Source organism: Podarcis erhardii (assembly GCF_964252035.2).
Source record: "Podarcis erhardii genome assembly, chromosome: 1".
Classification (NCBI taxonomy): Eukaryota; Metazoa; Chordata; class Lepidosauria; order Squamata; family Lacertidae; genus Podarcis; species Podarcis erhardii.
This window is the reverse complement of record NC_138497.1, coordinates 71,571,177-71,597,832: the sequence shown is the minus strand read 5'-3', so window position 1 is coordinate 71,597,832 and position 26,656 is coordinate 71,571,177. Positions and strand designations below refer to the sequence as shown.

Here is a 26,656-nt window from a genome sequence, read left to right as displayed (position 1 = left end):
CACCTGATACTTCCAGGTTCTGGCAAAGTCTTGCAAGAGGCATGTGAGAGGCAAGGTTCTCACCAGAAGCCACTGCCGCCATTTTGTCTCACTTCTCCAGTGGTGGTGGGGCGCCTGTGGCAATGCTGGAGAAGTGGTTGTGGTGACAGCTTCCAGTGAGATCTTGCAAAAGCCCCACAAGATCTCGCCGGAACCTGGAAGCTGCCCCCCCTTCTCCTTGCTTCTCTGGCAGTAGCAGCGGGCGATCCATGGGGGGGGGGGGGTTGAATCTGCTGTCCCTGTGGATAGCAGACTGCTTCCTGTTGCTTCATTCAAAGGCCAGCTCTGTTGCCATAGGTGCATGGTGCCAGAGAGATAGCCACGGGGACTGGCTATGGGGGGCGGGCGGGCCTGCCAAGGCTGTAGTAGTGGTCAAGTGGGTTGGCAGGAGTGGGAGCCTGAAGAACTCCTTGGCTATGCGGCTCCAAGCAGTGATGCCCTGGGGGTCCTGACCCTCCTGCACTGCCAGGACCATCATTGCCACGCTCCTTGAGTTTCGTGACACTTAAATCCTCAAACACTTCTTGCGTTTGAGTGGCCGAGGGTTGCCAACGGAATCTCTGCTGACTGACGCGAGGCTCGCCGCCGACTTCAACTCATCCGAAAAACCGGAGGGTTTTCCTTGACCGAAACGACGTGCAAAGCGGCTCTCACAGCAAAACATAGGAGTTCCGCACATTACTCTCTTTGCAACAACAACTTCTAAAAAAACCCCGAAATATAAAAAAATGCAAGTCCTTTCAGCAAAAAACTCGCGGGGGAGGCGGAGACTGAGAAAGGGGACGCGCGCGTGTGAGAGCCACCCCCCCCCCCGCGCGCCTGCCTCCGTGTGTAAGCAAGACCGCGCTCGCCAGGCGCTGGCTGCCCCGCTTGGCGAAGGGAGAAGCCCCCGCCCAGCTCATGCATATTCATAAATCTATTTGCATGCCGGCGCCCACCTCCTGACGGCCATTTGTAGCCGGAGCGGGGCTGCCGCCGCTTTCACTCTGCTCGCAGCTGCCGCGCCGAAAAGGAGGAGCCTGCAGCTGGCAGCTGCCTCCGAGCCGCCGCCGCCGCCTGCGCTCGCGCCTCTCTTGGCCGGAGTCCCCCCTCGCTGGGCCTGTGGCGGTGGCAGCCCCCGGAGCGGCGAGGCGGCGGCCGCGGCCAGCGACCCCCTAGCCCGGGCCGGGAGGGGCCCGCGGCGCCCCTTGCTCGCCTTCGCCTGGCCTGGGCTCCTCCTCGATGGCCGCGGGCTGCCGGGACGGCCCGGGGCAGGAAAAGTACCGTCTGGTGGTGGTGGGCGGCGGCGGCGTGGGCAAGTCCGCGCTCACCATCCAGTTCATCCAGGTGAGGGGCCTGCGAGGGGGCGGCGGCGGCGGCGGCGCCTCTTGCTGTGCTTCGCCAGGGTGGGGCGGCGGCGGCGGCTCCGCCAGGCGGCCGAAGCCCCCTCCCCTTCCTCCGCGGGGCTGCCTGCCGAGTGGGGGCCCCCTTGGGGCGTGGGGGGAGCCTGCTGCTGGGAGGGCGAAGCTTCTCTCGCCTGCTGCCCGGGGAGGCCTGTGGCGCTGCTCGGGGCCAGAGGAGCCTGGAGCTTTTTGCCTGGACGGGGTGGCTGGGGGCGAAGGGAGGGGTTGCCCGCTGGCTTGGCGGCGGCGTTGCTCCTGGGGCCTGGAGGCGCGCACAGCCGGAGGGGGGGGGGTGTCGCTGGTCCTGCTCCCTGCGCCAACTTCGACGGGGCGGCCGTGTTTTGCGAGACGTTTTTCGGCCCGTTGCTTCCGCGCGGCTGGGCGATTTCGGACTGGATGTGGGTCCGTCCCCTGGGCGCTGCCGCGTGCCCCTTCCTTGGATAAGTGCCCCCCAAACTCGGCGGGGTTTACTTCCGAGGGAGCCCGCCGGCCACCGAGGCTGCTTCCCGTAGCTTCAGGCTCTGTCGGCGCGAAATCTCTGCTCTCGGATGCCTTTCCAGGAATTTGCTTTGCAACAGGTATGTTCCTTTAAGCGCTGTCTGGGAACCGGCCGCGTTGGCAGCCAATGAGCTTTGGCGTGTGTTCAAAGATGTTTTGACTTTTTGCTTACATCATACTTGATGGAACAAAATCCTTCCAAGCAAAGGCGATGCGTTAAGAATCTCTCTTCCTTCTTAATTCCTCTTCTGGCAGGTGACGGGCGCGTTACCTCTGCCCAGGTAACCTCTCCTAAAGAGGTAATGCTTATTGAGCTAGATACGTATTATTTGCGTAGGAGAGTATTGGCATCTGCTTGAGGGCATATAAGTAGGAAAATACTTTGTGATAAAGTAGAAGCCGCTGCTTAAAAGGAAACGGAGAAAAAAGGCTGAGCACTTACATAAAAAAAGCCCTTGATGCAATGTTTATTTAAGGTTTTCAGCCTTGATGTAATGTTTGCTTAAGGCTCTGAATGGATGAGGAGATTGACTGCTCTTGTTCAGCTTATCCAAGCCCTGTAGGGCACGAGGACCTTGAACTGAAGTGTGCCTTCCACGTTTATGTGTTGAAGTGGGAGGAAAATGGTCTCTTACCAAAGTGACAATTTCAGGTTGTCTTTTGTGTGTAGTTTATTTTTATTATTTATTTCAGAACATTTATATGCTCCTTGGTTGCAGTAAAACCTCAAAGGAGCTTGCAAAATATTGGTGTGCATATGTTGAGGGTAAACTAGGGACAGGAAATAAAATTCTTGTTATATAGGCAGTATAAGGCGGCTGAGGTTATGTTGCCGTAGAGGGGATGGGAAGGAGGGTGGTGGTCTGGTGGTTGTGCACAGAAAAGTTGAGTGTTTCAGCTAAGGTGATCTGGCATTGTTGGGAATTGTTAACACTTGGGAAGCATGATTTGTATATGCTTGGAAGAGATAGTAGAAATATTAGATTCAGTATCGTTTTTAGCTCATTTTGCAATAGATGGATATGGAAAACAGGTTGATTCTGTGCAGCTTTGCACTTGGAGCACAACATTTGTGACTACTAGTTCAGGGCAGCCATCAGGCACTTCATACTATTTTCATATGTCTTTCACTGTCTCTAACTCAACTGGCATATTAATGAAGAATTCCACGGCCCCATTGAAAGATAAATTGAAGCCTATTGCTTGCACCGCTGCATTCTGAAGATGGGAAAACTGTTAGATTAGTTCATGGAATGTATAAAATGCACCCCAAAACTTACCTTTATCTAGGATTTGAAATAATGAACTCCTGACAGAAGCCTGCAAGACTATGCAAATTTTACTGGGTCGATTCCATTGAACACAGTGGTACTTACTTTTGAGTAAGCACACAGAATTGAAATGTATCTGACAGTTGCTGTGTTCTGACTCTCTTCTGATTTCATTTTGACTTGATGGAGAAAAAAAATGGAAGCCAAAGTGCAACCATAAAAGTATCCATTTACAGCCCTGCTTTGAGTTAAAGGGCTGTTTATGGTCATCTACACATAATGTTGGGTTTGTTCATCAGTTTGAATGTCTGCTGTCTTCTACTGCTGTTGCATGGTAGCAAAGACCTGAATAGCTTGCCTTTTCTGAAATGCTGGGTTTAGAATAATTGTAATCCCATTTTGTGCGGCTTATTGGTGGATATTTGCCAGTGGATGGAGATAATTAGTTTATCCCTGCATGGCTGAAGCTACAGTTGACAGATTACCATTCAGACTTTGTATAGTTTCCATAGATAGTACTGTCTGGATGCTGACTATGGCAATATATCCTCCTGTGTAGTTTTACATTCCAGAGGGGTGGGCATGTCAGTCTGCTGTGGCCAAAACAACTTTGGTTTTATGGCACCATAAAGGCTAGCAGGGATGCAAGCTTTTGTGGGCTAGATGCATCACTTGGTTTCCAAAGTTGGTTTTTGACACAGTGAGGCCAAAAGAGTACATAGAATCATACTCCAAAATTTAGTGCAGTAAGCCTCCACTGTTGTGCCATTAAAATATCTAAATCTACATACCTGCATTTAGCAAAGTACATGTGACTTTAGATGAGATCAGAGCAGCTGGATTTAACGATTGACTTTAAATTCCTGATGCTGATGAGCTGATACTGCTCATTAGATTTCACTCGGGCAACACAGCGTCACAAGCAATCTGAGTTGCTTTCTAGATAGAAATGAGGAATAAGTGAGCTATTCTGTATCTTCTTTTTTTTTAATGGTGAGCTAAAATGTGTGTATTGGGTTTCAGAATATGCTCTAATCAGCTATGTGCAGATTTCCTGAAAGTTTTGTTCAGGCAAACATCTTAATTGACTTCAAATAAGTTTTGCTCACCATAGCCAATTAAAGTACTCTAAGCTCAGTTTGCTTTGTCTAGGCTTGAGGCGAAGTAGAACATTTATATTTCTACTTTTGATGTAACTTGCATAGCACTTAGTTCAAGTTGACGTGTGATTTCATGTTGCTGTGGTACAAGGGGAACATACATAGTGGCAAAATGTTCTACTTTGCTCTTGGGCAATGCTTAGTAAGGCTGCTGCTTTCATTGCATGCGAAACCCTGTGAGTAATGATAAAGGTCTGATATAACGTGCTAGTGAATCCTCAGACGTACTTGCACAACTTCTGCCAGATAACACGGCCCATCTACAGTGGGATTTGGGGGGCGTAACCTAGGTGCTTGGATGCAGGAGTATCATGGCTTTCCTAAAGCCCTGTGCCTTGAAAGCCCTGTGCCCTGTGCTTTGCAGTGCATACAGAATTCTCTTCTGAAAGCTGGCTGCTGTGAAAGTGCAGCTGTGCTTGCTTTGGTGGCAATCTTTGTCCACACTGCATAGTAATAGCACAACTGTACCTGTCATCAGCAACTGCCTTTAATAGCAATGCATCACTATGGACTAAAGCTACACAAGCTGAGTGTTGTATTGCGATTACTCAGCCAAGCTTATTTTACAAACGCCTTCACCCTCTGCTGCAGCAATAAAAACTGACTTTCTTAAATGTTGTAAGGTTAGTTAGCCTGGACAGTGGCTTCATAGTAACAGCAGAGAAATCTAGATCATTTTTTGGGGGGGGCGTTCATGGTACCCTTAATCATGCCAAGCATTTCACAATGCATTCATTGTCCAAGTAGCAAGTCTCTTCATAATTGATGCTGTAACCACTATAAACATTCATTTAGTTCTTCTAACTGTAAGCCAGGGTCTCTCCAGGGCTAGATAAAGTTATCACTACTGTACAAACTAACCCCAGTTCCTTTCTGTAGCAAGAGCTGGGAGGGGAGGGAGGAAAGAGACACTGTCATCTTTCTGGCAGGGAAGACAAGAATGAACTAATTGTGTGAAACATCCCAGGAGTGTATAAAACTTGGCACTTGCTGAGCGGTGTCCAGATCCACAGTGTGACCTCTTAACAGTGCAAAGAGTGTCTTGCCATTGGGAGTAGATGTAGCTTGCTGCTGGATTCAGAGGCAGGTGTTGTTTTAGGTTTTAATATACGAAACTTTGCGTTGACTGCAGATTTTCATTGCTGCCATGCCCCTGTGCAGCATTCCACTATGAGTGTATCAGTGCCACATCCTCATCTTCTAGCCTGTCCTGGTCATACTAGACCGAAGTTCTCGTTCTCGTTCATTTTTTGTTATGGATTGAAGCAGCAAGAAGATGAAATGTGAATATATGAAATTCATATAGTCATATCTGCAACAAACAGCAGCTTCCATTGTTTTATGTATTTATTAATTAAAATAATTATATTTCACAAATCATTTAAAAATGTCAGTGGCTTTCAGCAATTGTCCATGGCACCATACAATAACTATATGAGAAGTTAAAATCAGAACTCAGCTAACTATTGTGGAAAGAATTCCTGCATGAGCCTGATGAAATAGAAAAGTTTTCAGCAGGCATTTAAAACTTGGCTCACAATGCACCCACTGAATGTCTTTTGGCAGAGTATTCTATAGGACTGGGCTGATGACACCACTAATGGTTTGGTTTCTTGTTGTTGTCAAATGAGCCTTGCCAACTCTTGGAGCAACTAACAATGTTCCTGCAGGATAATCTTAGTGATTGATTACTGCTTAATTGTTGGAGCAGTAAGGAAAAGTACTAGCAGCATCACTTGGCTTAGCTTTATCTGTTTTAAGTTAATATAGCACTTAGTTCATAGCATGCTCTTTCGGCATGCAGGAGATCTCTACACCCTCCAGATTCAACACACATCATTCCTGACTATTGCTCTTACTGGCTGGGAGTTGTAGTTCAAAGCATTTGAAGGGCACCTTGTTGGGGAAGGCTGCTGCAGGCGTAGGTCATAGATCACATTCAGTTCCACAGGTGCAGTAATCGATTGCACTTGAGACGTTGGGCACTCCCACTGGATCTGCATAACCTTTCTCATAAGAGGTGCAGCTACTTCTGCAGTAAGTGGTATAGATCCTTTGAACTTTGTAATTTCCAAATTGGTTACACCACTGACATACTGTAAGAAATTAAGCCTGCAATTCAATACACTCTTACTTGGGAGGCAAGCTTTACTGAGTGAAGTAGGATTTATGTCTGAGTGAATGTGCTTTTCTTCTGAGTTCAAAATACCCCACTCAAAAAGGAAATTGTGCTCTTTGTGGCTGCAAAGATCCTGACTGGAATAAGGGATGAAACTGACCTAAAGCAATGACTTAGAAGGAAATCCAGGAAATAGATTTCTCCAAAGGCAAATATGTCCAAGAGAGACAGATATCTGCAATGGGGAGGCAGTTTCCTTCAGAAAAGGCCAGCCAAAATGATAAGGGGGTGGAGCAACCCCACTTTGAGGAAAGATTGCAGCATTTGGGGCTTTTCAGTTTAGACAGAAGTGTACAGTGGTACCTCGGGTTAAGAACTTAATTCGTTCCGGAGGTCCGTTCTTAACCTGAAGCACCACTTTAGCTAATGGGGCCTCCTGCTGACGCTGCTGCGATTTCTGTTCTCAGCCTGAAGCAAAGTTCTTAACCCGAGGTACTATTTCTGGGTTAGCGGAGTCTTTAACCTGAAACTTCTGTAACCCAAGGTACCACTGTATAGAATTCTGCATCGCATGAAGAAGCTTTTCTCCTTCTCTCCTAATAGTAGAACTCATGGGGGGGGGGGCATCCAGTGAAGCTGAATGTTGAAAGATTCAGGGCAGGTAGAAGAAAGTGCTTCTTCACACAGCACATAGTTAAACTGTGGAACTCACTTCCACAAGATGCAGTGGTGGCCACCAACATGGATGGCTTTAAAAGAAGACTCGACAAATTCTTGGAGGATAAGGCTATCAGTGGTTACTAGCTATACTTTGGAGGCAGCAATGCTTCTGAATACCATTTGCTGGAAACCACAGCAGGGGAGAGTGCACTTGTGCTCAGGTCCTGCTTGTGCCTTTCCATAGGCATCATGTTGGCTAGGATGCTGGGCCAGATGGACTATTGGCCTGCATTTATTTCATATCACACCCCCCCCCGGAAGATTTAAAATTGTCCTGCTAGTGCCAATGCAAAGTCCATCTTTATTATACCCATATTGCAGAAGGTGGGGCTTTGCCTTCTGCAACTTTGCCTTCTGCAAAGTAACCAAAAGCCATGTCCATATTCACAACAACCCTGAAGTGTAGTCCAGCATTACCCTGTCTTGTGTGTGTTCTAGAGAAATGCTGTTGGAGGGGCAGTAACATTGATTGCAGCAGCAGTGCACTTAAGGGCAGGGAAGGAGGGTGCAGGGAGCCGGGGGAACAACAACAACAAAAATAGCAGCAGGTGGAAATATATAATCTGGATGCCCATGCATAGACAGAAGGTCTGCCTGCTGAGAAACAATGGAGGAATAGACCTGGCAATAACCAGTTTCTCAAGAGGCAGGTCTGCTCACACCTCACTGCCCCACAGTCACCAGGTCTACCAGAAATGGAAGAAGAGTTCTTGGATGCTTCTTCTGTAATAGGCACATCTATTTTCTTGTTTATTTTCTTGGGAATATTTACTTTGGAAAAATTCCTGTGACTAAGACATGCTCTGAGCAGAACCATCGATATAACAAGTCACTTAAGTTTGTTGCTTTCGTAGATTCTGAAGGATCTACTCCTGAGTATGGCTGACTTTGGATATCCCCTGTCAAATCTGCAAGAGCAGAGCGCACCTCCAATTTGATCCAAGGGGAAGAAGTGTTCCTCCATTCCCAGAACATCCTGAATTAAGCACAACTGAGATCAGGGTAGCTATTTCAAGCTGAGGGGCTGAGTGCAAAGATGCCTAAGATGCAATTAGCCGCTGGTGTTCTTGAATATCCAAATCCCAGCAAATTGCTTGGAAAAGCAACCTGAATAGACTCTTTGCTTTAGCCTGGGATAAGGTAGGGATAAGTTGCTTTGTGGTGTTGGTTATGCTATAGAATGCATGCAGCTGTTGCAGAGCTTTCCCCCAGCTGTCGTGCACGGTTTGTCACAATATACCCTGCATTTTCTTCCCACTTAACCCTCTTAACTTTCTGAGTTTCTGTGCCCAAAGGAATAGGGGTTAGTGGATCCTCAACTGTTTTTTGTTTTTGTTTTAAAGGGAAACTGCAAACAGTTGCTTGCTTCCTAGTTCATTTAGGCTCATGTTGAACAGTCTGTAGCTATTAATTAGAAGAAATATTCCAAAAGTACACTCTGTGTATACAAAATGTTAGAAATGTGTTGCTGCATGTTTGATTTTTCTTTAAATTGCATGTGTAGAACAGCAGTTAAAGAAAAGTTTTTAAACTTGTTTTGATTTTTTGAAGTTTATGTAACCTGCCCTGAGACCTTGCAGCAAAGGGTGGGAAATAAATAAATAATAAAAGCTCATTGTTGTGCACTCTGCTGATTAGCTCTAGTTAATTTAATATCCCCAGTGATAGTGAATCTGAATCTGTCTTTATTTGTTGTTGTTGTTGTTGTTTAGTCATTTAGTCATATCCGACTCTTCATGACCCCATGGACCAGAGCATGCCAGGCACTCCTGTCTTCCACTGCCTCCCGCACTTTGGTCAGACTCATGTTTGTAGCTTCGAGAACACTGTCCAACCATCTCATCCTCTGTCATCCCCTTCTCCTTGTGCCCTCCATCTTTCCCAACATCAGTGTCTTTTCCAGGGAGTCTTCTCTTCTCATGATGTGGCAAACCAACAAATCCTAAATATGTGACATTCCTCTTTTATAAAACATGTGTTTGTTTTGACACACTATTTTGACCAGAGTCACTGTTACTGGTGTTCCAGCTTAGACTATCCAGATAAGATACAACTTATTTCTATTTCTGAAGCAGGTGGTAATGTATATTGGGGCTTGATATATTGTCCAAAACAGGTTTGAAGTCCCTATTGTGATATCAGTTGCATAATTTTTGACCTGGCAATATATCACAAATCATAATGTGTGTGTGTGCGCACGCGCTCGATGTGGGAAAAACCATGAAACCAGTCAATGCCTCTATACAACTCCATTCTTATTTCAGACATTGTGATATATTGGTATATCACGGTGCCCCGTGACTAGACTAAAAGCCGAAAGGGGTCAAAATAGTGTGTGTGTCCCCAAACAAGAGGCTTTTCTGGTTAAGCAATAGCCACAAGACATCATGGATTTCTTGATTAGAGAATGGCAGTTAACACCTACCATACTTTCACACTGTATATTGTCTGATTCCAAGGGAAATCCATGTTTCTTGGCTGTCACAATCATACTGTTACATCTGCTGTAGGACTGATTCTGAGAGCCTCATATTCCAGATGAACTATCTGGAACACACAGGCTCTGTCTGTGTAGGAGGCTCCAGGTTCTTGGACAACTGAGCTGCATGAGAGCCGTTTCAATATGGACCCATGTTTAAATAAGGTAGCTTAACATATTCATCAATTTAAGAGCTCCTGGTTTGCCAGCTTCAGTAATGATGTTCAATCCGGAGTGGAATCTGTCTATTGATCTTGCTATGTTTATATATTTCCTTCAAGGAGCACAAGATGCCCTCATGTCTTGCAGAGGTAGTGACCTCTTCTTTAAGGGGCCTTCTAAAAAGCAGGCAGTTTTGAAACTTTGCATTGTTTTTTGAACAGGTTTGTTGCGATGGGGTAAAGGAAGTGGTTAAAGCTTGTTAAAACTTAGCTAAAAATATCAGGGGAGGTTTTTGGTTGCAATCCATGCCTCTTGAAAGGAAGCTTTAACACCCTGTATCAGAAGGACTGAGTGATTGCCATTTAAATGAACAAAACAGAAGTTTGGATTGCAACTTACGCAGTTAACGGCAACAGCACTAAATAACGATGTGGTAATGCTTGGGGGAGAGTTTGCTAACTAGATAGAACCAGAGGGCTCAGAGTTCGAAAGAGATCCATGTTTACTGCTGCAGACTGTGCCACTTGAAAGATCGGAGAATATTTTTCTTGTATGTAGGGGGCGGCACCAGCCTTATATTTACAGCAAATTATAACAATCATGGAGTGAATTGTGTGTGAGGCAACTTTAAATTGAGGTATTTTCTGCGCAGAAGTGGATAATACTCATTTCATACACCCACTCAGGGCTTTTTTTCAGCCAGAACTTGCTGGAACTCAGGTGGGTGCCACTGCTATTCTAAGAGAGCAAGGGAGGTGTTCGTGGTGAGTTCTGGCACCACTGCACTGCACCCACTAATTATATTTATGTGTCTTGCTTTTAAGTGAATTTCTTATTGTGTAATGGCGATGAGTTTCAATTGTATTATGTCTCATTGAAATCAGTTATGATGAAGGGTAAATTAGAAATGTTCTAAAGATGAGGGGATGAGGTGCAGCCTTATTCCCAGTTGGAGATGGGCAGTGAAGTGGTGGATTGCCGCTGAATTTTCACACTGCTTCTGAGGAACGTGGAGCCTCTATAACAGGGGTCCCCAAACTAAGGTCCGTGGGCCGGATAAGGCCCAAGGGACTCGTTTATCTGGCCCGCGGTGACCCCCACGGCCCGCTGCCACCGCCCGCTCTTACCGGTGCGGTGCGGCGCGGTGCTGCGCGGCTACCCACTTCTGGGTTGGAGGAATACTGGAAATAGCTTGTGCGCATGCGCAAGTGTTATTTCTGGTGCACATCGGGTCGGAGGAGGCCCGTGCACATGTGCACAAGCTATTTCTGGTGCTCCTCCGACCCGGAAGTGCGCTGGAAATAGTGTGTGCGCACGCGCTCCACCCCGCAATTGGCACTGGAAATACCGGCCCGAGGTGTTTTAAGTTTGCTGACCTCTGCCCTATAAAGTGCACTGGGAACATTCCCCTTTCTGGCTGCAAGATCACAAAGAGACCTGGAACTCACCAAAGGCAGGAAGGGATGCTTAGAACAATGAGTTGTAGAAAGCAAATCTGTTGACTCTTTTTGGTTTTTTAATGACAACTAAATTCCCTTTGTAGAGCCTATGAGTCTTGCTAGTGATGGCTGTAAATTCACGTGCGAACACCACGTTAGCTCTATAAACAGGTATGTGTTGTAATGGGTATTGCCAGTGACATGCCTGTGTATCAATTTCAAAAGTTTGTAGCTATATTAAGATAGTTTCAGTTTTTCAGTATGAAAACACAATTTTTTCTCGCGAGTCAGGGTAGTAAAATGGCACTATATAGTCAGACCACTTCCCCTTGGGGTTAATCTGGTAACTCCCTGGCGTGCTGCATTCCATTCATTTTGTAGTTAACTCAAGCATGTCCTTCCACTACTACTTTAAGCTGCAACCCAAGAGGTTTGGAGATCCTGCGGTCTTGAAAAGCATCTTTTGTTTGCTAGATGGGAATTGATAAGAGCGATAACAAGACAATGCTATTTTTGTCTGCAGAAGTGCACATTGGGCTGTTTGGACCATCCTCACCAGTTTGGAAGGTAAATCTGTAGGGGTGAGGGTTAGTGCTTGGATGAGCAACATAGCTTTAAATAGGTGTCCTGATGAGCTCTCAAAGCTAAGTTTGACTTTGCAGTGATATTTTAAACAGTTTTATGAATTTGAGAAAGCTCTCGAGCTATTTCAAAACATGTAAGAGTTTGTTATATAACCCTTTCTGGAAGGGTACATTCAAATTGATTTTCTGCTAGCAAAGCTTGGAAGCTGTGAAGGGAGTGAGTTGAGCATGCCATCTTTGTGCAAATGGGATAATTTGCACCAAACGACTGAACAAATAACAGAGAGAGAGAGCACCCAAAATATGCTTGGCTGCCACTCAACTAAATGGGACCTCAGTGCACATACCTGTGTGCTGGATGGGCCAAGCACTCGATTGTAGACTTCCTTCATACAGATAGCAGTGTTTATCCTTTATGCACAGCCACAGCACTCCTCCAACTACAGGGTGACAGCTGTCAGTGCTTTAATAGTTTGGTTTCATGCCCTATAATTACAGCAAACCTGCTGTTGGAGAGAAGGGAGCAGGAAAAACAATCCTCCTCTTCTTCCCCACTTCTTCTTGGTATACTTAAGGAAGATCAAGCTGTCAAGAGGCTTGCCTTCCACTGACCTTTATTAAGCAAGGGGAAAATACTCTGTACCTTCTCCTATCTGGAATGTCACAGTATGGAAGGAGCTGAATTTGCCTCTTGGTTAACAATGTGTTGAAACAACCTTTTTAAAAAAATGCAGTGTGTGTGGAGAGAATCTGTGTGCTTGGATAGCAGTTGCTGTCCTTACTGTGTGTCCTGGATGCATCGGAGTACGTTTGAGAGATGTGCTATAATGAGTTCCTTATCCTAGACAACAAAACTCTTGCAGGAATTTTCCAGTGGTGATTTGGAAGGTGAAGTAGAAGTGGGTGAGGAAGGGGGAGGGGGCATTGTCGAAAGGGGGAGGGGTAGAGGGTGAAGGCTAAACATTGTGACAGCTGCACAAATGGCAGAAATCGACAGGTAAATTTGTACCTTATGGAAAGTTCAGGGATGGGGAAAGCTGCTGTTGTTTTTCTGCCTGCTGTGCGATTGTTAAAAAGGCTCAAAAGCATCTACCCTTTTCAAAAATTGGCAACTCTAAAAGTGCTCAAATTGCAACATGTTGCAATGAAGAATTAATTTCTAGCTCTCCATTCCAAATAGGTAATAAGTGGGCTACACACATTAGCAATCTGATTTTGGGTTTGATCATTAAAGAGGCCAATAGGTAAAGCTGGAGTATGTACACTTTTGGGTAGCTTCTCCAAAAAGACAGCAAAGCTCCATCCAATGTTAGGTGAAGCAAGGAATGTGACCCTTACCATTGGACAACCGACTCCATTGTAGTTTCTACACCCCTCGTCTCTTCAACCTTCATCCAGGGAAGAGGCACAACTATAGTTCAAGAACAGGTTAAACCCAGGCAAAAACACTTAAGGAGGGTGCAGAGCACTTAAGGAGGGGCATGGCATGGGGAGAGTCCTGAGGGCCACAGGTGGAATGGCCTGGAAGGTCACATTCAGGCCAAGAGTCTACTCCCCTGCAATACAGCTCTTTCATAGATGCTAACTTTGTGTTCTTTCATTTACCAAAAGCAAAAAAGTGCCAAACAACAACTCTCAGAGCTAGTTCTGTGGCACAAGTGCACAGCTGACAACTCACCAGGTGTCTCAACAGAAATAGTACTTGCTTACACACACACTATTTTAAACTGATAACTTTTATAGAAAGTGAACAATAATAACCAGTGTGCATTTGGGATTCTCTTCTGTTTGGTATTCTGTAGAAGCTTCTCTTAAAATACTTCTAAGTAGTTTAATTTGGAGCTCAGAGGCACCAATACCCAGTTGTATGGCTGCTACAGGCAAGCTTTCATTTGACCAACAAATATATGTTAAGCTTGGGAGCATTTATTATATGTTAAGCATTGCTTCCCCTTTGCTCATGGAAATTGGGCTGCCTGCAATAGCAAACAAATGCATTGTCTCCTCCTGTCTCAGTTCCTATGAGTTCTTGCTGTAGAAACCTCTCATGTGCTAACAGTCCACACTGGAAAGTGTGTGCTCATTCTGTGCAGCAAGCCTAGTCCAACTGGGAAATGATCTCTTTGTAGATTTAACAATTATAGTTTTATATCTGGCTTAGGTGCAAGTGTGTATGTATGTATAATTAAAATATGTATGTATAATTAAAAGGGGCATTCCTGGAAGTGGTGATCCAAAAGACAATGCACTATGACAGGCATAGGCAAGCTGGGCCCTCCAGATGTTTTGGGACTACAACTCCCATCATCCCTGACCACTGGTCCTGTTAGCTAGGGATGGTGGGAGTTGTAGTCTCAAAACATCTGGAGGGCCCAGTTTGCCTATGCCTGCACTATGCAGTATGAAATAAGTACTTGCTAGCAGTTGACTGGCATTTTAAATTTCAAATAAGTCCAAAATTTAGAAGCTCCAGATGCCTTGTTTTTTTATTGCATGATTTGGGTTTATCACTATTATTATAAGCTCCAATATTCAGCAGGGCATTTTTGTGAGATGACTTGGCAACTTTATGACCCTGGAGCTGTATTGAAGTAAAGAACCCCTTTGAAAGCCATTCTGGTATTCAGAGGTTTGTGTGTCTATGCATTGCATTCTCTTCTCCATTCATTCTTCTACTTTTAGATCCTCAGCAAGGCTTTCACACAGGTTATCTGTAACCTGAGAACAACTCACATGTGGGAACTTACTCATGCAAATAACAAGAAATGAAAATAAGTTGGGGCAGGAGCCCTCAAGGGGAAGTACCTTTCTGGAACGCCCCCAGCAGTAACTATCTTAATACACATCTGTTGCTATTAAAGGGGCTGAATTTTCTCCTGATTTTCTGACGGATCCCCCTCATGAGCCCTGAACTCTTAAAGTAGGAAAGTCTTTAGTGAAGTTTTGTAATGCAAGCTTCATCTCTGGCTTACTCCTGGAGTCTAGACTTAATGTTCTATGGCTCTGAAATCAGTAGGCATGGTGAGCACTCTCACTTTTTGTAACTACAAGCTACTTTGCATAGATCTACATTGATTGCGGAGCTGTGGATAAAAACAAAGCTGAGCGGTCAACGTTTATAGTTTTAAACTTTCAAGATAAAATTTCCCTGCATGCATCAACACTGAACATCATCCAATCAGCACTAGAACTTTACTTAATATACCGGTAGTTATGGACGGGAAGCCCACCCAGCACCAATATTTCCAAAAAATCCCAAGTCCATAGCATGCACAGTGCTCAAACATCCCTATAGTGGCTACTTGTAGACTTCTGGTTCTCAGATACATTTATGGTTCTTGGAAATCTTGTGTGTGTGTGTGTGTGTGTGTGTGTGTGTGTATAAGTGTGTAAGTTTTGTTTGTTTTTGAAGTTCCTAGTATTACTCCTTTTATTCTGGAATTTGATAGATAACAGTGGTTACATCTTGACTTTCTAGAGCTTTTTCATGCAGATACTTCCAAATTTGATAGGTTTACTCTTCATCTGGAGACTGCCCAGTTGTAACACTTCATTAGCCCAACCAAACGTGTTTATTTGTATTATGTTAACGTTGTAGTAACTGTAAAGTGATTGGCTGTGAACTGGAGGTATTTACATTCCCATCTGGAATGGTACCAGACACACTTGGCTAAGGAAGTCTTGAGTTTCTGCTCAGGGAGTAGGGCATTGGTTAATACAAAGCAGTAGTGGGCTCCCAAACTTTAACAGCAGCAATGTGCGTTGTTAACTTCTAGCAGTCTTTTGGAAAAAAGTGGTTAAGGTATTTTTGACTGTTGTGTGGCTTACAGTAGATAAAGGTTTTTACACAATTTCTTACTGAGCAGTTGTTCATTCTGTTAATGGCAGCGTATAATTTGTGGCTCAGCATGCGGAGAGGGAACCATTCAGTAAAGAGAATAAAGCTGCTTGTCAACTCTCATTCCCAGTGTATACTTCTAGTCACTATGATGTTAGAGTAATCTCTCTGATTTGTGTATTTATCTCTAGTGTCACCAGACATTGTTAACTTAATCTCAGTGGTTCTGATCATTTTAGCAAAGTCTGATCCAGCAAACAATGACATAGGGAACTAACCACACTCTCTTGAGGCAGAGTCTTTATAAATATTATTTTCTCCGCTAATGCTTAGTCATTAAAAAACAACAACCTGTTCTTCAGTAATGTAAAGCATAAAAGAAGCAAGGGTCAACAGTAACTAATCTGTTCTGGTTGGAGCATAAAGAGTCAATGATCTTTCTGTCCGATTCATCTATTCATGGTATCCAATGCACTTGTCCCAATTAGAGCAAGGATTTATGCTTGGGCAATGGAACTTTCCCCCTTATGTTCTCCCTGCCCTCACTAGATCTGCTCTGGAGAGTTGGGGTAACCCCTGTAACAGATTAAGGGGCTGCAAAGTAGGAGAAGAGGGGGAAAGTTCCCTTTCACATGCATAAATCTTTCTTCAATGGAACAAGTTCTGTAGTGCTACATTTGAAGCATGCATTTGGCACAAATCGTTTGATAGAGTGTATACTGTAGAAGATGCACCAGCCAAAACGGGTTTTCAAAGGATGACTATGTTATGAGAACAGACGCTATGGCAGAAGTATGGAATGTCCATCTGATGGGTTTCCAGGTGGTCCTTCCACAATATACTTTGTCGCGACTGGTTCTTGGTAGGCAATAATAAATATCTGAAGGCAGATGCTTTCATCAGAGTGTCATAAATTTTATGTTACCACCAGTTGCTGAACATTTTATTCTAAGCTTCCCCTGTCCTGCAGAAAACAACTTTGGTAGAACTCTCACCAACAGTCCTGGGACTCTTTCTGGAAGGAAGGAAATTGAAAGTGACAATGGAGAAAAGAGGGAGGGAGGGGTAAGCAACAGGGAAAGAAGGGGAAAGTGGCCTGGAGAAGATGAAGGGTGCCAAGGGGAGGACTTGACACAGTACAAAATTCTTCTTCACATTTTACTTCTTATAATTTTCTCACCCACCTCATGCTTTATTAAACCTCATGTCCAGCTACACAAAAATGTAGTTCCCACTGAACAGTCCTCACCCACCCAACTGTATTTTTTTTTTTTAAATGCCTCCCTGCATGTTACAATAAACTCTGACCTTACTGGCATTTTTGAAATTCCATTCAGACTAACAATAATGCTGAAATAAAGGATTATTGAAATAAAGGTCCTGCCACTTGTAGCTGAAAAGCAGTAGCACCACAAGAAAAATGTCAGGTCTGCTTCGTTGGTAGATGAAGAAGCAGCAAGGAGTGACAGAATGAGCTTTTAAACACTTGCATGAATAAAATACAGTGGTGCCTCGCAAGACGAAATTAATCCGTTCCGTGAGGCTCTTCGTATAGCAGTTTTTTCGTCTTGCGAAGCAAGCCCATTGACAGCTTAGCAGATTAGCGCTATTAGCGGTTTAGCGGCTTTTAGCGGATCAGCTGATAAGCGGCTTAGGGCTTAGGGAAAGGGGGGGAAAAACCGCAGGAACTCGCAAGACATTTTCGTCTTGCGAAGCAAGCCCATAGGGAAATTTGTTTTGCGAAGCACCTCCAAATCGGAAAACCCTTTCGTCTAGCGGGTTTTCCGTCTTGCGAGGCGTTTGTCTTGCGGGGCACCACTGTATGGAGATGAAGAAGATGGTTGCCGGCTTTTGTTAGCACCCTCATCCCTAAGCATGTGTGTTTGTGTGGGTCTAAAATAAAGAAGATTTGAAGGGGGGAAGCCTCTGAATCTTAGCCTACAGACTGACAGAATGTTCTTGACTACAGGCATCTCCCCACTTGCACATGGTCAGCATGTGACATATGTGGGCTCACTGATACACACGCCAAAACAGCGCTGCGGGGGGGGGGGGCAGAATGGACTGGGGCGGGGTTGGAATGGGGGAAGCCCCACTTGTGTGCGAACCAGAATGGAGCCCCCACATAAGTGAGGATTCTCCTGTACTTACACATGCACAAGCATGGTTGCTCACAGTAGGTAGAAGTTGCTACCATGTTGGCAGAGGTGGATTTAGGGGAGCGCCGCTGGTTTGGTCACACTGGGCATGGAGCCTTGAGGATGCTGCAGGGGATGCTGCAAGCTTGATTCAGAATGGAGCACTAGACGTGAGGAGGCGAATTTTGGTGTCGCACAGGGCGCCACTGCAATGTGAGATCCCAAAGTCCACTGATGTGATGAAAGTGATGTGTGCTGGAATGAAATTGGTTCTTGGTCTCTTGGTTTCTCCTCCTCTTTTCATAGGTTGGTGATGCACTTCGAGTTATTGGGCAAAATGCACATGGGCAAGTGGTCTGTTAAAATGTTGTTTCCTAGTGACTTCCTAGTGACTTTTGGAATAGCCTTGCAAGTATTTGAAAAATAAAATGCTGGTTCCAGTTGTTTGGATTTAATCAAACACAGAATTATACGCCCATAAATATGTATTGGAAACCAAGGATAAGACATCCATATAAAATGAACTTGAATCTGCCCATGTGTGCTCTGGAGCTATTCTCCTTAAGGTAGGTAGACTTGGGCTTAACACTATGCTTCTGATTTGGACATGGAAGCATACCCAGGAAAGTAAAGACATGGGGGGCATTTTGCTTATCCAGGTATTTGCAGAAAAGAGGCCTGGATCCCTCTTCAGTATCTGCAGTGCTTGCCTGCCTTTACTGAGAGGATAAGAACAGTCATAGATAGCTGCATGCAGATAGCTGATGTTACAACTAGCCATGGGTTACAACTAGCCATGGGTTGCAATCGTTAGCAGGTGGGGTAAGAGTGTTGGTATTCTTGACGGTATCCCAACCACAGGGGTTCTCATTCCCAATGTTTGCCACATTGGCTGTCCTCAACCTGCTGCTGCTTCAGTTCTGCAAGGTATCCCAGTGCTAATTGCAACCGTAAGGATAGTATTAGTTGTTTTCTGTCTATGTGAATTGGTTGTACTTTACAAATTGTTCCCTAGATAGTAAAAGTTTTGGAAGAATCTGTGTGTGTGTGTGTGCTTAGAGCTGAGAAATAATTGACCTGTGACTTTGGCATGCTTATGAAAGGATGTGAGACGTGAGGCATAGACACTGATTTTGTTTCACTGGTATCCTATTTTTATAAATATTATGAATCTAATCCAGTGTTCTTTTTTTATCCTGAGTTCTATTAGGTGAATTATTATCAATAGCAGGGATGATCTTTATGAGCAACATGTAATTGAATGCATAGTCTCAGGGGAGAAAGTCGACAATGAACCCTAGTCAGAGGATTGATCAATAGTAAGAACCAGCCATTAATCAACTACTTTAATTAGACTTGCTATTCTGAAATGCTTCATTTCTGTACAAGTACCACTGTTTCTGGGACAAAGCATTTTTCTTTTCATTGGGGGTGGAGGGGGGAATCCAAGAGTGACTTGAAACCAGATGCTATATGGCTATAGACCATGTGATTGGTGGCTCAAATAAATGTGTTCAGGTAGCCTTTGACCTCATATCTTTTGTATGCCCTCACATTATATTAATGGATTTTGCTGGGCAGAAGATATAAAAGCAATTAGAACCTAGATGCAGCCTTTTATATGTAAGCAATTTGTGACATCTGAATTAGTCTCCCCCCCCCTTTCTTTGCAGGAGTTACACCTGCCAAAAACCAGCAGCCTTGTGCTGCTTTTCTATAGTCCCCCACCCCAAAATAGAAACTTGAGAGCTTCTTGCCATTCTAAAACTTGGGTTAGGGAAACTGGGTCAATATGAGCGGTCTTTGTTCCAGTGTTTAATGACTAGGGTGCCCAAAGCAGTGGCCTTAAATTGATATTTTTTTCAATGCACAAAGCCAATTATGGCTTTTTGCTCCTTACATGTATTTTTAAACTGTCCTTGAAACACGCAAAATGTGAGGAATGTGATCTTGAGGTAAGACACAATTGTAGTTGTTGCTGCAGAATGAGCCTGACTTCCTAGAACTCAAGTGCCAATTCAGGGTAGTTTTTCTCTTACCCTCCCTTTATGCTGATCTAAAAAACAAAATGCATACATTGTGAGGCCTCTCTTTTTTGGCAGACAACTCGCTCTTTGAAATACTGTAACTTTGAAGTTGCATTAGAATATCAAAGGCAGCTTGTTGTGCTTACTAATTCTAAAAATACAGTTTCTCCTGCCACTTACGAGGTTTATACTTTAAACGGGGGAATTTCTGCCTGAACAGATACACACCGAATCTTTGCTCTCTGTGTCTTTCTAACTGTCTATGTAGCTTTGCCTTCTGCTTTGACTTCCGGAAAATAGGTACTCATGTTTTCTGCTTGCATGCCACCATGGCAGTGACTTTGCATGAATGTGAAACATGTATTGCTTTGTAGGAAAGCCATTGGGTGGAGAAGTGAACCGTTAAAATATTGTGAATAAGGTGTGTTTTTTTAACATGGACTTTGATCTGAGTAGGAGATTATGGTAATGCAACCACCCATTGTGTTGAAACTGAGGCATCTCCCTAAAGGTCTTAATTATCCCAAGTAGGCAGCATGTTTAAAACCTGAGCATTAGTGTGGTTGGTGCAGGATCATTTCTAGTTAAAATGGCCTGAGGATGTGGATAGGATACTTGCAGTGCTGTGCCTGTTCAGTCACCCCACCCTGGTTAGCTTTAATAAGCTAGGATGGACAGGGCTCTAATGTGGTTGGGCGCATCAGCTGGAAGGCCTCAGGTAGCTACTGAAACTAAAATTCTGGAAATAACTCATTGTAGGTATATGACATTGCTGCCACCATGAGGGCTTCTCCCTGCTGCAAGGCTCATTTATTATATTGTCCAGTGATATCTCCTTTTCGGTCTGAAATTGCTGTCCCTATGAATATTGTACTTGCAAAATCATTGATATTTGCAGGTGTTAGTGTCCTTTTTAATTATATCCCTGCAGGATGGGGACGAATGGTAGGACAACAATGGATTTTATGAGCCTATATGGTTGCTAAGTGACTTTGAGCTTAGAAGGGTAAATGCTCACTATCAATGGTCTAAATACCACAATGCCCTCGCTACAACTGAGCATATTTGGTTTGAATGCATACACAGACATTTGGATGGCATAGATCAATCTGTATGTGCAAATTAGGTTGAATGCATTGGTGTTGATTGTTGTGTGAATGTGAGGATGATTTTGTGTTTTTTTTTTCTTTTGTGCGTGGTTGTGTGTGTGTGTTTCTCGTGTTCTCTTTTTTTAAAACATAAATTTTCAATGGGCCTCCCTTAACAACACTTACTACCTATAACAAGGATTCTTTGGGAGAAGCTATGATCGTTTAAACGGGTATGCTACTACTTTAAATGTGTAGTGCATATGGGGCCCTAAAGTCACACCTTCTATTGCAGAGAGGTCATTGGTGCCCCCATGTTTTCACTGTTAATGGGCTGAAGATAGCTAGTCTTCCTTATTTAGTCTGTTGCTAACAGTCTGTCTTGGGGATTTGCATAAGTAATGAACATGGGTTAACTATTCAATAATTGGATGCTATAACTCAGTAAGGTGTATAGTGTGATAGTGCAAACCTGAGGTCAGTGAGGGTTAAAGATTCTTCTTGAAAAGACAGAAGTAAAATCAGTTAAGAATTTGGAGTTACGTTTCGCCATGGCTGCATTTCCCCTTAAAAATCAAGTTTTCCGTGTATGACTCCTTTGGAATTGAGTGCCACTATGGGATGTCAAAGTGGCAGCAGTGGTCAGGGTCTCTCTTCAGTTAATTATGTCAGCTGCTTCCCTTTCTGGAGAAAACAGACCTGGCCATGGTTATTCATCCTCTATACTCTACTTACACCCAAATTATATTGTGTACTGTGCCCTAGTTGAGGTTGCCTTTGAAAAGTGTTCAGAAGCTTCAGTTGACTCAGAATATGGCAATGAGATTGCTTTTCTGATGGAAGGCAGACAGTAGTTCTGATCATACCACCCCAGTGCTGTTCCAACTGCATTGATTGACAACATGGAACTGGGTCCAGTTCATTGTGGTGGGCATGATGGGGGATTGCTTTGTTCCACATCCATTCTACACGTTTCAGGGGAAGCCCTGTTGATTTGGCTTCTTGTAATCAGAAATGTGGTTGGCGGGAGCATGTGAAAACAACACAGTACCCAGTCTCAGAGAGCCAATGTGGTGTAGTGGCTAGGAGCGGTAGACTTGTAATCTGGTGAACCAGATTTGCATCCCTGCTCCTCCACATGCAGCTGCTGGGTGACCTTGGGCTAGTCATACCTCACAGAGTGTTTGTTGTGGGGGAGGAAGGGAAAGGAGATTGTGAGCCGCTTTGAGACTTCTTAGGGTAGTGATAAAGCGGGATATCACATCCATACTACTACTACTACTACTACTACTTCTTCCCTCCCCAAAGAGGTCTGTTTGTCTACCTTACTGCTCTCGTCAACAAGTGGCTAAAGCTAAATTCTAAGAGAGCTTTTGTTCAGAAAGCCATTTCACACTCGGAGGGAATACAGAAAGTTTAAAAAAATAAGAAGCTGAGAGAGTGATGATGGCTGCTTTTTGCCAGTTCATACCTGGTTACAAGATTGCAACCTATATTTTGGGGTTTTGCTCTGTTTTTATAAAGCATCTAAAATTGCTAGGTGCTTTACAAAAGCAAACATAACACGGGCCCTGCTTGTATGCTTATACCATAACAGCTAGCTATTTACTTAATGTATTTATATCCCACCTCTTCAAGGAGACTTGAATTCTGACTTTGGAGAAAGTTAAAATAAAAGCTTTCGGGGAGGTAAGGGGATCCATCAAGGGTTGAGAAGCCAATGAAATGTCTTATAGAGATTCTAAAATGGATGTCACTGGGCATAACAAAGTAGCTGTGTGGGGTGGGGTGGAAACACAGGTAAGGGATCAACAGTGAGTTGGGTTAGAATATTGGTACCTTGAAAGTTGTAGAGTTCAGGGAGGAGTGTATAGGAAGAAAAGAGCAGATAGATATACAGGAGGAAACTGTGGAGACATTTCAAGCAAGTACAATAACTTTTAAAGTCAGGGGATCCAGTGAAGAAACTGGTGCAAAGGAATAATATGAGCCAAAAATAGCAAGCAGCAGGATTGAAGTCGGAGTGGAAAGGCTAAGAGAGAAAGAAAACCAACAAGAAGAATGTTCCATTCAGTGCAGTAAACAGTAGAATGAATTAAAATGTTAATAAAGTCCAGTATCCAAGTTCTTTAAAGATTCTGAACTTGGTGAACAAACATCAGTATTATCAAGAACAACTGAAAGTGATGGTAAGGGGTAGGAGGAAAAACTTCTCAGTTTTGATAGAGTCAAGCTTTAAGAAAACTGACTAGTTCAGCTATCATTTTGTCAGCATGTTGTTGAGGCTGAACTTCTGTGATGCTGCTTGGAAGGTCTGCTACAGAGTGGTACACCTCCAGCTTCTCCAGTACTTTATAGTACCTCCAGTGTTTCTGTTTTGTCCGCTGGCCATAAAAGCGTACAAAAGTTTCAAAGGCCCCAAATGTATGAGTGTATGTTGCCTTACGTTCTGCTAACGACTGCTGAGGGGAAGCCTATGTAGCTGTTTTATCCCTGAGTCAGGCTGCTCTATTTGAAGGCCTGTCCACAACTTGCAGGGTCTTGCTGAAACTCTGTAGAGGTTACCTTCCTGGGCTCACCTGTGAGCAAAGAAGCCAGGACCTTAATGGTTGTCAAAATGGTTGCCTTCATGTCACATGAATTGGAAGAAGAGTGGGAGGTAGGGAACGACTGACAGACAGCCACACCAGGAAAGTCCCTTTGTAATAACTTGAGCTTTGAACTAAATTCTGTGAATAATCCTAACATCTGTTCTGACAGGTTTAGTCAAACAGTTTTGATTAAATGACTCATTCACAGCTTGTGGAGTCATGAATATGAAGCTATAGAAAGACTTCATAGTTACAGCCCTTTTGGTCAGAGAGGGACTGTTGCATTGTCATCTTTGTCATGATTGCCTTGACCGTTCCCCACTTCCCACCCTCTGTCTGCGAGCTCTTGCCAGGTCTGTTTGTTGCTTCTCTTTCATCTCAATGAAATGCCTTTTTTCCTCCCTTCATTTACAGCTGTCAAGTCGTGTTCCCTCCTGGGGTGGTAGTGCTTCCATATATGATCATCCTTAGAAGTATTTTTATGATGGCTTCCTTGCGGGGTGGCTGTTGAATTACTTGTTGCCTTGGTATGTGTAGCAATCTTAAAGCACATGATTCAAAGCAAGCTTTTTACTCCCTAACTTGCATTCTGAGTTTAATTTAGAACAACTAGACTTCCTTCAGAGGGGAACTGTAAGCTATACTGCCCTTTCTTGACTGTAGTTTTGGCCTTAGACACTTTCACACCTGAAGCACAGACTACACAGTACTGGTGCTCATTTCTAGGACACATATTTCCTGACTGTAAGGAGGTTTCTTCTCTCGAGAGCTAGAAGTTCCAAGAAGCTGGATGCTGGGCTCTGACTGGACCTTACTTTCACATAGATGGGCAGGCATTGCACCCAGTGTTCATATCATCTGTCTAAATGTGTACATGGAATGATCTGTATGCATGTATAAGTGTTCATATGGGGTGGTGGTTATTGGATTGTTCTTTTTATTTTGAGTATGTATTTTGTGGTTTTCTATTTTTTTATTTTGTGAAATGCCCTGAGACCTCCGGGTATAGGGCAGTATATAAATTCTATTACTATTACTATCATTATCATTATTTATTATTTATTTCATATTGATGTGGCATTAACAACAGTTTTTTGCCGTTTAAAAAAATGTACTAAACATAATAATAATAATAATAATAATAATAATTTATTTATACCCCTCCCATCTGGCTGAGTTTCCCCAGCCACTCTGGGCGGCTCCCAATCAAGTGTTAAAAACAATACAGCATTAAATATTAAAAACTTCCCTAAACTTAAATATTCAAATGTTTTCTTTCATTGCATAATTGCTTAAATATAAAAATATTTATAATATCAGAAAGTAATACTAAACTCATATATATATATATATATATATAGGATTACTATACTAGGGTCTGTACCCCTGATTTCATTGCTTATCACTCTGCATAAACTCACCCCCTCACAGCTTACACTCAGCAGCGCTGGTTGGCAAGATGGTATGTGTGTGGCTCTGTTGCTTTCCTGGCTTCTTGGGCTCTATCTTTTTAATGCTTGTGGGTGACTGCAAGCTATGTTGTCTTGAAGCACCTGACAAATGAATGCGAATCCATTGCAGGAATGATTGCTTCCCATCATTTTGTTCTCACCAGCAGACAGGCCGCCAAATTTTCAAGTACTTAAAACTTTGCTACTGCCAACAAGAATGTATTGGTCTTACCTAGAGAACACCAAAAGGTTGTCAAACTGGAATATGTACAAAGTGATCCTAAACAAAATAAAAAAATTCCTTCCAGTAGCACCTTAAAGACCAACTGAGTTAGTTCTAGGTATGAGCTTTCGTGTGCATGCACACTTCTTCAGATACACTGAAACAGAAGTCATCGGACCTTTCTATATAGTGAGAAGGTGGGGAGGGGTATTACTCAGAAGGGTGGTGGGAATGGGTGATTGGCAGATAGCTGCGATGAGCCTGTTGACGACTCTTAATGACTGCAATAGGTCTAACAGGAAAAAGCAAGGGGTGAGAAGGTGAAAAATGGCTTTGTCATGTATAATGAGATAAGAATCCAATGTCTTTGTTCAAACCAGGTCTCTCCATAGTTTTAAGTTTGGTGATAAGTTGCAATTCAGCAGCTTCTCTTTCCAGTCTATTTCTGAAATTCCTTTGTAATAGAACAGCTACTTTGAGATCTTGTATAGAATGTCCTGGGAGATTGAAGTGTTCTCCTACTGGTTTTTCTGTCTTGTGGTTCCTGATGTCGGATTTATGTCCGTTTATTCTTTGGCGTAAGGTCTGGCCTGTTTGTCCAATATAGAGAGCTGACAAACAGGCCAGACAAACAGGCCAGACCTTACGCCAAAGAATAAACGGACATAAATCCGACATCAGGAACCACAAGACAGAAAAACCAGTAGGAGAACACTTCAATCTCCCAGGACATTCTATACAAGATCTCAAAGTAGCTGTTCTATTACAAAGGAATTTCAGAAATAGACTGGAAAGAGAAGCTGCTGAATTGCAACTTATCACCAAACTTAAAACTATGGAGAGACCTGGTTTGAACAAAGACATTGGATTCTTATCTCATTATACATGACAAAGCCATTTTTCACCTTCTCACCCCTTGCTTTTTCCTGTTAGACCTATTGCAGTCATTAAGAGTCGTCAACAGGCTCATCGCAGCTATCTGCCAATCACCCATTCCCACCACCCTTCTGAGTAATACCCCTCCCCACCTTCTCACTATATAGAAAGGTCCGATGACTTCTGTTTCAGTGTATCTGAAGAAGTGTGCATGCACACGAAAGCTCATACCTAGAACTAACTCAGTTGGTCTTTAAGGTGCTACTGGAAGGAATTTTTTTATTTTGTTTTGACCATGGCAGACCAACACGGCTACCTATCTGTAAGTGATCCTAGTCACACTGCTGTATCAAAACTTCAGAACTCAAGAGCTCCCTGGAACTCGGAGCCTGAACAGTCAAAGAACCTAATCATGGCAGTGTGTCCATATCTTCCTTTCTTGCTCTCCAGTCCCCTGGGCCTGCTAAAAGTCATTGCTTTAGTCCGGACTTGGTTTCTGCTGGCTCACCTACAATTCCAAGTCAAATCCTGGATATGCAGGACCTTGGTTGTGAAAAGTGAAGAGACAGAT

The 26,656-nt window shown here is 43.7% G+C and overlaps 1 protein-coding gene across 1 annotated transcript in view; it reads left to right on the top strand.

The window, feature by feature from the left end:
- Window positions 1-1,000: 1,000 nt before the first annotated feature.
- Window positions 1,001-26,656, top strand: part of RRAS2 (RAS related 2) — a 33,706-nt gene continuing 8,050 nt past the window's right edge. Inside the window, exon 1 of the mRNA XM_081842684.1 lies at window positions 1,001-1,365. Within this exon, the coding sequence (XP_081698810.1) occupies window positions 1,261-1,365 (105 nt within the window). The 5' untranslated portion in view covers window positions 1,001-1,260. The remainder of the gene's footprint in view (window positions 1,366-26,656) is intronic.